We start from the raw sequence: 11,944 nt of genomic DNA, 5'->3' as shown, positions 1-11,944 counted from the left end.
GATGAAATTATTAATTTAAAAAAATAAAAAAAATATAAAATCCTGAATTTCTGGCAAAAACTAAAATCTTGCTGCTTTCATATTTTCATTTGGAATTTTGAGAATCTAAACCCTGGTGAATTCGGATGTAACTTTTTCCCACGATGATTTTGATATATTATACGTTTTTTTCGATGTCGTATGCAAAAGTTAATGCAATTTTACCATTTTTCTAGCCTTTTTTTTGCAAAAAAGTGAAAATTCAAATTTGTTAATTTTTTCTAATAGTAGGTTGCATAACATACAAGAATCTGGAAACATTTTATTTTTTTGAATTTTCTATCATTTTATTTTCTATTTTACAGTGTTAAAAAAGGCGATCCAGGGGGGGTGTGGAGGTGCGTGGGGAGCCAAAAAAAACCCAAAAATCCTTTAGTCCCGGTTGGTAATACGAACCGGGACTAAAGGCTTTTGCCCCAGAGGCCCCCCTTTAGTCCCGGTTGGTATTACGAACCGGGACTAAAGACCCCAAACGGACCGGGACCAAAGGGTTTCCACGATAACCCGGGACCAGTACCCCTCATTGGACCCGGTTTGGTTCAAAACCGGGACTGTTGCTCCCAGGGGCTTGGGACGAAAGGCCTGTTCTCCACTAGTGAAAATCATCAACGGAAGTTTTCCTCGAATAGGAAGTAGCAGGCAAAGCATCCGAAGGACCAGGTGCCGCAGTATAGTTGTCAAAACCCAACTGGAAATAAAATCTCGACATCAATCATTTTGCAAAATAGCATTCCATTAATCATTCGGATATCTACATGTTCATTACAAGAGTCGGTTCCTAGTGAACCAATGGTAGGCTGTCGCAAGCCACTACTAAGGCAAAAACATCAAAAGAAGAAAAAGAAAAAGAAAAAGACAGAGACAGGATGGTCTACTTGACCTCCGTCTTGGCAGTGCTGGTAGAACTGGCAGGTTTTGGCTTGAAGAAGTCGATGATGCTCTTCGAATGTGCCTTGGCATCCTTCACCAGCGCCTTCCATTTGTCCTTCTTGATCTTTCCGGCGTTCCCAGCTTTGGCCCAGTCGACTTCTTGACCGCTGTTAGCGACCAAAGCAATGGTCCCTTCGACACCGATCTGCAGATTCTCGCGTCGATAGGCCAGTGCGAGGTCTTCTTTCGGTAGGAAGCACTTGACAAGGGCAGAGAAGATTTCCGGCTCGGTTTCCTTGGGGAAAAATGAGGGAAGAGCCTCGAAAAAGCAGCCCTTGAGTCGGAAAGGTTGGTGCGTGCTAGATCGTCCTGCAGCTCAAGGATGGAAAGAGCGTCGAGAAGACGGTCATTCTTAGGCGCTAGCAGCTCAAACCTCTCATCATTCCTCCCTGCTGCAGCAAAACACATGGTCATGATCATCCATGAGAATGAAACAAAGGAAAGCCTCCAGATAAAGAAATTACTTACGGAAAAAGCGCCGGCTTTGGGCTTCAAGCCGATCTATGATGCCTTGCTCCCGCGCAATCTGCTCAGTGATCTTGTCGCTCAGTGCAGATTCTGCTTTGGAGAGGCGCTGGCGAAGTTCTTCAATAGAAGCAGCATCAGCTTGAGCTTTCTCGCGAGCCTCTTGGCTAATTTTTAGCTTGGCCTCGAGAGCTTCAGCGCGTTCCTCGGCTTGCTGAAGAGAAGCTAATGAAGAACAAGAGCAATATTGATTTGTCAAGGGTGAAAAGAAAAATAGCATCCTAACAAACAAGTTATACAACAGATACCTCTCAGAGCGTCGGCTTCGTTGCGAAACCCAATGGATTGGGTGCCGAGGCGGATGAATTGGTCCATCAGGGGCTGGTGGAAAAAAGTGCCGCAAAAGATACTTAGAAAGGGAAAAACATTTTTTGCAAGAAGTAAAAAAGTTCGGGAATAATCAGGAAAAACTCGAAAAGATGCAGCAAAATAAAGTTCTAGAGATACTTACATCATTCACCAATGGAGTCGAAGAACTCCCCAAGATAAGCGTTTGCTCATCGCTAGCCCCGACCTTGAGTCTTTTCGGAGAAGGCGCTCGGGGGCTGGGAGGTGGAGTCAACGTATCCACCATCCGCTGAGGGGGAGGTGAAGAATCCGCGGTCATGCGAATTGCTTCGGAAAGAACCACGATATTGGACGTGCTCGTGGGAGCCGTGCCAATAACCGCGAGTTCTTCTTCTTCCTCCTTTTCGCCACTGACAACATATGAATATGAATATGATAAGTAAACAGAGGTCGTGTCGAAGATAGTAACAAGGAAACTTACGAGCTAACTAAGCCTGCATCGCCGTAAGGATCGAAGGCATCTCCATCTTCGGGAGATGATTCTTCGGCAGCAGGTTCAGCAGGCTTGGAGGCGCCAGAGTCTTCGGTTTCATTCCTCTTTCTTTTGTTCTTAGGAGAAACAACGGAAGGAGGAGAGCGCACGGATTCAGAGGCATCTGATTCCGTGACTTTGTCAGAAGAAGCCGCGAATTTGCGAGATCCCGCGACTTCGGTTTCAGGGGGAGTGGATTCTTGCGATTCATCATTAATGATGGTTCGTTCATCCACTTCTCCACCTTCAGAAAGGGGAGGAAGAGAAGAAAGAATCTGGTGGTTCTGCCGAAAAAACAACAAATAAATAAAAAGGTACAAGGAAACAAAATAGTTGTCGAAGATAAGCATGCACACCATTAGACAAAGGTACTTACCTTGGGGAGGGCGTGGCTGCCACTATATGGCTCCACGCGACAAGAAGCTGGGACTTCTGACTTTTTGCTACGCGAAGAAAAACGTCGAACGAGTCTCTCCAAATCCTTCACAGAAAGGTCTTCGGATACGCGATCAACATCTTCTTCGCCAGTGTACATTCAGAGCGGGTTCTTGCGAGCCTGTAGAGGCTGCACCCTGACTCGGAGGAAGTGGGCAGTAATTTGAACACCCGACAGTTCTTTCCCGCGGGTGTTCTGAAGTTCGCGGATGCGCTTCATTAGGGCATCTGTCTCCATTTTTTCTTCCTCGGAAGCTTCGGCGTCCCATGACTGGCGCCGAACGATTTTCGCGGCTCCATCAAAAGGGGCAATGTTGTACTCTTGCGAGCCAACACTTTCCTCCCGAATATATAACCACCTCCGACGCCAACCCTGAACGGAGTCGGGGAATTTGACGTCGAAGTAGTCAACATCGGGTCGGACGCAGATAACAACACCGCCCACATTGTAGGCGACATTGCGAGAGCTGTTGCGCGGAGAAAAAAGATGCGTTTCCATAGGCCCCAATGATGATGGGTCCCGAGGAAGCATTCACAAAGGGTAATGAAGATGGAGATGTGGAGGATAGAGTTGGGGGTCAGCTGGTGCAGCCGAATCCCATAGACAAAGAGGAGACCACGGAGGAACTCGTGGATTGGGGTGGAAAGGTCGCGAATGAGATGGTCGACAAGGGTTACCCGATATCCGATGCCGAGCCTCGGGAAGCTCTCATCACCAGGAAGGATCAGGTTGTCCTCCTTCATTAGTCCCAGCGTCTTCAGGGTCTTCAGATCCTGGTTGGAGATTTTGGATCTCTCCCAACCGGAAATCTCTTGAGGCTCCATCGACGGGTTGGTTTTTAGTGAGGTGTGCTAGGTGAGTTTGGCGCGCGGTGGCATCAACGTGAGCACTAGAGAAAGCAGGGAAAAGCACGGGCGAAGGAGCTCAGTAGCAGCAATGGCGGTTTTGGAGAGAGAGACAGAGCAGGAGCGCGGTATAGCGAAGGGGATTAAGGAGGAAGAAGAAGGTCATTTGTAGCGGGCCATCAAATCGCCGCATCGTTGGATGCAGGAGAAATGGATCCAGGGCCTTACACGTGTCTCCATGGGTAAAACAGTCTTTCTACTATGAAGTAACTAGACAGGCGCTACAACGCGCGTGCCAGGAAAAGTGGAGGACGTGTGTCCCCCACTTGCGTAACGTGTCAAATACCGCAGAGTTTTGGACCCACAAGTCAGTGACAGGACAGAACTCGGGCCTTCCCAATACAGCGATCGTGGCCATCGTCAGCGCTGATGTCACTATAAGGGAAACTTCGACTGCAGTGCTTCAAGGATTGGCGACAGAGGAGTATTATTGATAACTTCTTTGATAAAATACAAGTTTTTGTTCAAATGCTCGGGGGATACTTTTAAAAGGAGTTTCATAAAGGAGTTGATTCAAAAAGACAAACATTAGCCTACAACCATCATCAGCAATAACGTCATAAGAAGAGAACTTCGAGTAGTTTCATCAAAGATATCGACAGGAAAATTTCGAGTATTTCAACAAAGAAAAGATGAGAGCCTATGATCAAGTACAAGCATTGGCTCATATGCTCGGGGGCTACTCTTATCAGAAGTATTGTCTATACTTCTGATAAGAGGGTAATGTGGATGACAAAAACATAGAGTTGTTCAAAAGTAACACAAGTTGAGCCTACAGCCAAGTATATAAATACTCGACTGTAGCCTCGGGGGCTACTCCCATCGGGAGCGCTGGTCGCACACCCGATAAAGATGGAAGTATGGGAAAAAGTTGACAATATAGCGACAAAGATACTAAAAAGGTGAGCCTACAACCAAGTACAAGCACTTGGTTGTAGCCTCGGGTGCTACTCCCATCGGGAACGATGTTCGCGTACCCGATGAAATTGAAGAAGTCATGGTGGGCATATTTCGAGTTATGAAATAACTCTTCATATACTCCCATCGGGAGAACAAGATAAAAATATATAAGTCATCATAGGACTCGAACAGATGTGTTATTCCAGCAGCCGAAAAAGGCACTCGACAATATATTCTCAGAGCGCCTCAGTAGCGACTTAATCTCGGAATGCCGCAATACTTTGCGAAGGTAAGACCCTAAGATCCGTCCTGCGCGGCGTGGCATCGCACCCGAATGCGCTCTACTACTTTTTTTTCGTATCAACAGATGCGAAGAAAAATCCTAACGGACGCGTTAGGTACCCGATAAAACATGACTGGAATTCGGCATCTGATAAGACCTTAAGCGGCACATGTCGAATTACGCCAGTATACCGAGATCATGTCCAAGGACTTGATCTTGAAGTAGGTTTTTGCGGGATTGCCACAAGAGCAGTTAACTGGTACCTGATCCGTCAGATGAACCAGCCCCAACTACCAATATCACTGTACAATATATGATTGTTCTATGAAAGTCATTTACTAACTCGAAGAAATCATGTGTTAAATTATAATGATGGAGATTTTCCCTGATTCTTCGATTCAAGCAAAATCTCGGGGGCTACTGACATAGGCATACCCAATGGGCCTGCCGAAGATGGTACCCGGGGTTTACTGAAGGCCCACGATCCGAAGTTTATGAAGCCCGGAAGCCCAGTTAAGAGATAGTTTGGAAAGATAGAGTTGTATTAGGAATAATGACTTGTAACTATTACGGGACGAACTCGAAGAGTCTCCCGGTATTTGTAACTTGTACATCACGAAACCCTCGGCTCCGCCTCCTATATAAGGGGGAGTCGAGGGAGAAAGAGAGGATCGATTTCATTGTCAACACAACCTAGTTTTTTAGCAGTCGAGTACTTTTCCGGCTGAACCCTCGAGATCTACTTGCTCTCTACTTCCCTGAAAACCCTAGTCTACAATTTGTAGGCATTGATAAGTCGATACCTTATCACCGCGGACGCTCCACGGTCGCGCCTAGCGTCCGCTCGCTTCCCACGGGCCCTCATGGCAGCGACCCAGGTTCGATCGGCCTCGAATTCACAACGCGCGAATGCCAACCGCCGGTGTGGCAACCGCGCCGATCAACCGCCGCAATGGAGCCCCGAACCGCCGCGGAAGAGCAACCGCCAGCCTCTTCGTTATACGCGCCGCTGTTAATCCCCGTAGATTATAACCCCTGCGTCTACGGTAATTCAAGTTCAACCGCCTCCTTCTTCTTCCTAAGCAAGAGGTGCAGGAGTATGTTTTTAAATTTGTTCTTCTTTGTATGTTAAATATGTTTAAATCTATTCGATTGAAGTATCCGGTGAATTGTTTAGGCTATAATCTATTCGATTGGAGCAACATGACATCATTGAGTACTACTTTTTCGCGTTTAAACTTGCTCATTCAATAAAAATAAAAAGAAGTACCACAAAAAAACACTTGCATGTTTAAAATGCGTCGGACCGCTGGAGGTAGCCCCCGATGCAAACGGACATTTTGTCCCTCGCGGTCATTTTGGCGTCCGCCAAGCGACGCAAACGAACGGCCGCGGACAATTTAAACATCCGAATGCGTCGCGCCGCTGGAGATGCCCTAAGCTCTTCTGAAAACAAGAGGTGAAGAGCGACTGACAAGTGACAATGGACAGCTTATGGATCATGCTTCCCTGGTGCGTGCGGGGCCCAGCTGCCGACCTCCAGTGTGATGAGCTATCGTCACTGATGTCCTCTGATGGATCATGACACGGACCCCTCTTTCTCCTCCGTCCTCATCGACGGATCCTAAACGGAAGAAACCTTGCAGTCGCAGCAACCAAAATCCACATTCACCGAAGAGAGAGAAAAAAAGCAGAACAAAAACGTGCTCGTCTCAAGTCTCTCTAGCTTGGACAAAAGGAATCTGCTAAACATCTTTTCACAACGGGCTAAGAATAGTTAAGGAATCAAAGTTGCTGCAGTGAATCACGTGGGTTGGATTGAATTTGAAGAATCTTTCAGAGTTCAATACCAATGATACACGATGAACGGACTCGGTAAGGACGATGGTACACACTTGACCTTGACCTCGTGTGGATGGATTGAATTTGGAGAATCTTTCCGAGTTTAATTGTTTAATGCCAATGATACACGATGATCCATGTGACAGGCCATGTGAACCCTGATCTGTACGGACTCGGTAACAAGGACGATGATGCACACTTGACCTTGACGGGGGCAGTGAGATGATGATATCTATCAATGGCTTCAGCCTCCAGGAGATGCCGATAAGGCATGTTCTGTTTCCGCGCTCGTCTTCTTTGGAACGGCTAAGAGCATTTTCAACGGGCGTCTAAAAAAAGCTGCGCACCAAAAAAATTATAACGTGCCTGATTTGCTTTTAAGCGCGCGGGACACATGATTGCTTTACCAAGCGTTGTATATTTTCGTGCGGGAAAAGTACCGTTTCACCTGGCAGGCTAAATGTAGCGCGCGCGAGAGGTTTAGTGCTTGATCACACATGACAATATCAAATGATGAACAATTTAAAACACATTCAACTAAATTAATGACTTGTTGAACATAACACATTTGAAATCCACGACATAGTTCAAAAGCAAATCATAGTTCAACACAAGCAAGTTTATGACAAACAAAGTTCATAGAAACAAATGAGAATTCGACATTCAATCTTCATCACATTCAGATGGTACGAAGTCATCATTCGTAGTAGGCATATAAACCATAGAAGCTACAATGAAAGCCATGAACTGAGCTCACATCCCTCCAATGCCACCCATTGCTCCGATGCTGCCCATGCTTCCATAGACACCAATGCCTCCTATGCCTCCCATGGAACTCATCCCTCCAATGGTACTTATCCCTTCCATGCCACTCATTCCTCCCATGGCTCCAGTGCTACCCATGCCTCCATAGCCACCAATTGGTGCTCCCATTCGTCCCATAAAAGCTATGCCTCCATAGCCTTCAAGTGGTGCTCCCATTTCTCCCATCATCCGTTTTTGCGCCGAGACTTGATCACACATGAGGTTGATGTACTCCTTTTGCTTTTCATCGAGGTTGGATGTGTCCATGAAAAAGAGATTTTTCTCATACTCCACGAGTCGGAGATTTTATTCCATGGAAACTACCTTCTCCTCCAATGCCACCCTTCTTTCCTCGGCCGTGACACTCCTCTCCTCGGCCCTCCTTTCTTCGACCGCCGATTCTTTGTCCCTAGACAACCTCCTATTTCCCGTCACTTCCTTTGTTGCTTACACAATAGCCTCCATAGAGTTCTCGAGGTCATCATCCCCGGTCTTCTTTCCTTTAGCTTTTGTTTGTTTCTTTTCCATGGGTCTCGTTGTTTTGGCAACCGAGTTAGGACTTTCTTCACTTGAAGATTCATTGTCCACTCCAATGACTCATTCCATAGTTGCCCTCATTTATTTGTTTGGCACTTCCAAGCCATCATGGTTCTTCAGTTTCTGTTCATTTTTTTAGCTCCTCCCAACTATGGTGCAAGCCAAATGACTTCCCTGTAACCATCTTGCCCTTCTTATTCTTCTTCGGATTTTTTGGGCAATGTTCACCTACATTGACAAAAAGAGAGAACAAATAAGACATGGAGAACAAATAAGTATGCACATGGAACAAAACACATATTCACAAAAGAGTGGAATTTACCCTATCTTTATCATCTGTGCCACTTGGATAAATTTTATCAACAGACGCCAACACCGCTGACCACTTTGAACAATCCGTATTTATAGTGGACCAACAAGAACAAAGAGATCTTGCGGTCGCCTTGGACTTCTTCGTTACGGGCGCGCGGCCGTCGGCGCAGCAATAGATGATGAGCATTCGTGGCGGCTATCCTAGTCGTGCTGCTAGCGCCTGCGCAGCGATTCCGCCCGCCGCGTTCGGCCGGGGCACGGCGCGCACCAGCCTAGCGCTAGGGTTACCCACGACAGTGGCAGGAGAGGTTGCGGGTGGCGGGAGAAGTCCATCGGTGCCTGCGGGAGGGGCGGCATAGTTGGAATTGGGTGGTGGTGGGGGGGGGGGGGGGGAGCGGTCGTCCATCGCCGGTAGATCGCTTGTGCCGACGCGAGGAAGGTCGAAAGCGTGCACACGGGAGAGGATTCAGTTTGGTAATTGACTTTCGCGCGCATCATCTCGGTTTGCCGCGCTCTGGAGCGAACACGCCAAATATGCCGCCCTTGATAGCGAGTTATCTCGGGTGCTCAATTTTGTTTACTGCCCGCTCAGCTTTACATCGCCTACTGGAGCGCCGATTTCCGCCTTCCACGCCCAAAAAAGCAGTTTTTACTGTGTGAGGCCTGTTTTAGGTGCCCGTTGGAGATGCTCTAAAAATGTGCTAGGAATTATATTTCGCCCTTTTTTTCGGTGAGGAGGATGTGCTAGCGACTGCAGTCTTGCAGAGAAGAAAACCCAGGGTCTTATCTCATGTTTGTGGTCTAGCTCTCACGAGATACACAAATTTCAGCCTCACTGGCTCCGTAGCAGCCAATCAGCCAGTTACGCTTGTAAGTTAAAAAAAGAAGACTTTTCAATTATCTTTTGCTACAATCAAATCTAGGAAATACTACACGATCAAAACCTTCATCCAGAGAAAAGGAATAGATTATAATTTCCACATCGTTTTGGCCTGGTACTGCAACTATCAAGCTGTAAGCGAGGTTAAGCTGGGAAAGGCGCCAAGTGGCTTGAGAAAGAACAACTTTGTACTTTCTGTTCGAAGTTCGGACGCACATACCGTTGGCACAAAAGTTCAGGTAAGTAAATAATATAACTCGTTCGGAGTGCAGGAATTGCAAACACGCGAACATAAAAGCAACACAATCCAAACATCACGTATCCTGAATTTATAAATGAATGAATCAAAACCATGGGCAGCCTTGAGCAAGACCAGTAGGTGGTGCAGCCGCACATGCCCCTCAAGAATCAAGGTCCGGCCCAGGCGAGATATTTATATGGATATAGATAAGTGACATTAGTCCAAGGCCCACTCCTTCAGAAAACTGAATCAAACCAGCACATAGGCCCGCTATAATGCAATGTGCTTGTAAAAACAAATCATTTTTAAAGCACTAGTGTTTATCTGTATAGTAAAAAAGACTAGTTAGGTATATTTAGCTTATACTATAAATAGACATCGATGTTAAGTAAGATCTGGATAATTTTTGTAAGGGTCTCTCTAAACATCTCACATTGTAAATGTTGATCAAACATAAAGACGACAATGCATGTTACACATTTTTTTAGATAAAGGACGCTTTATTGCTTTAGCAAGCAATTACACCCGACCTCTGCATAGCTAAGTGCACACAGCTGTTCGAATGTCACAAAAAGTCTCAACTACGAAAAAAGGTGAATTACATATGAAACATGAGTAATTGTAAAAGCGCATAGGGTGAAGGTGGTGAAGCAATCCTTAGATTATGCTGCCACCTATGTAGGGAAAAAGTATCCCTCGTCGTATCCTCCAACCGTGTACAGACCTCAAAGTAGCATATCAAAATGTTTGATAAATTTAATATCAAAGTAGGCCTCAAAGTAGGAGAAATGCACTTTTGATCCCTTACCACGAAAACAAAATTCAAAATGTTAGAAAACTTGGGATTTTTTTGGCATATCTTTGCATTCTAGGTGTGCTCACTTAAAGTTTCATAAAAAGCTGACATTTTTCGTGGCCAGCCCCATAAGATTCTAATTCTAGGTTCCTCCAAATTTTTCTATAATCAATAGGTTTTTCTTTTCTTTTCATTTTGGATTTTAAAACATATACGTAAAACACAATCTACTAAATTTATTCTTTGATCTAAAATTTACTTAACTAGTATTTATAATGCTTCAGGAGCTAATGAAACTATTTTGGCAAAATTCAATTGTAAAAAGACAATGAAAAGTGCCTCGCAAAAGACTTAATTAGCACTGAATTTTATGTTTCTTACACAGGTCACATAAAAATTTGTTGTTTCTTGAACTAACAACTTTTTAAGCATGTAGAATATAGAGATGTACATGTAACATTTTAAAAAAAATATTTTGACATTTTTTAATATGTTTAAAATACATTTTAAATAAAAGGAGCATCTGCACCAAAGAACAAAATGGTAATATCATCAGAGTAGTTTTTTTTCGAAATGGGGGAGAACCCCGGCTTCTGCATCAATCATGAGAGTAGTTGCTACTGAATTATAAACAACCGCTTCTATAAGCTCTAGACATGGCCTTTTTGCACCCAAGAGGATATGGTCCGAACTTTTGAAGTGAGTTTTGAACTAATTTCAAATTGTCAAAAAAATTGAAAAAATGAGTTTAAAACTGAATACAAAGAGATAAGATCATGAGAAGCTGAATTTTAAGATCTGATCACTTGGTACATGCCGAACGGCCGGCAAGCTTAAGTAGTACACAATATTAGTAAACACTATATCTAATACAGTAATACCTTGATCAATCAACTATTAACCACGCACGATGCATATGTACCGTGTTGCATGCATGGCCAATTGGCCAGGCTGATCGGAGTGGCAGGCAGCATCTCGTCGAGGGGCGATTCAGTCGGCAAGGCATGGAGGCAGGCAGCTAGATGCCTAGGCACCGGTGTAGATGCGCAGTTTGAACCCGAGGGTGATGACGGCGAAGAGGGTGAAGAAGACGAGGGTGTGGATGGTGATGGCCTTGCCGGTGGTGCGGTGGCTGCAGAAATCGACGCATCGGCGCGTACCCGGCAGCTCGAGCAGCAACCCCGGCGAGAGCAGCACGAACAACACCACCCCAACCACCAGAGGGGCCCAGTCAATCATCTACCTTGTAACTATAATGTCTGCTGCTGGCGAGTATGTGTTTCAGCTGCCGCCTCTGCTGAAGTACTGATGGTGGGGGTGGAGGATGAGCACGAAGGAATGTGGAGACCAAAAAGATGGAGGAATCAATGAGGAATGAGACATGGACCTGCTTTGATGCTGAAGGAAAAGAAGGATGAAGATGCCACTGGATGAGGGTATATCATTGACTCATTGAGTGATTGCCCATGTTTGATCGGGTGGCCATCAACTTTTTTTTTGACAGGAACGCAAGCACTCCATTAAGACACGGCAATGTCGCCGGCCACAAGACGTACATCATCTGGGTATCCGACACCCACATAGAATGAGTGTTATGGTCCATACCCATACCCAATGCTGCTAAAACATGAGCAGGCTTATTACATGCCCTTGGGCAAAACTCAATACTGAAGTCTAAAAACTCGGTAGCTAGA

The 11,944-nt window shown here is 45.5% G+C and overlaps 1 protein-coding gene across 1 annotated transcript; it reads right to left on the bottom strand.

Annotated features, from left to right (window-relative positions):
* Positions 1-11,027: 11,027 nt before the first annotated feature.
* LOC127324206 (uncharacterized) lies at positions 11,028-11,630 on the bottom strand. Its single transcript, XM_051352199.2, has one exon. The coding sequence runs from the start codon at positions 11,487-11,489 to the stop codon at positions 11,277-11,279; it is 213 nt and encodes a 70-aa protein (XP_051208159.1). The 5' UTR covers positions 11,490-11,630; the 3' UTR covers positions 11,028-11,276.
* Positions 11,631-11,944: the final 314 nt, after the last annotated feature.

This window comes from Lolium perenne, chromosome 2 (assembly GCF_019359855.2).
Source record: "Lolium perenne isolate Kyuss_39 chromosome 2, Kyuss_2.0, whole genome shotgun sequence".
Lineage (NCBI taxonomy): Eukaryota > Viridiplantae > Streptophyta > Magnoliopsida > Poales > Poaceae > Lolium > Lolium perenne.
Note: the sequence above shows the minus strand (reverse complement) of the source record. Positions and strands in the feature narration are given on the sequence as shown.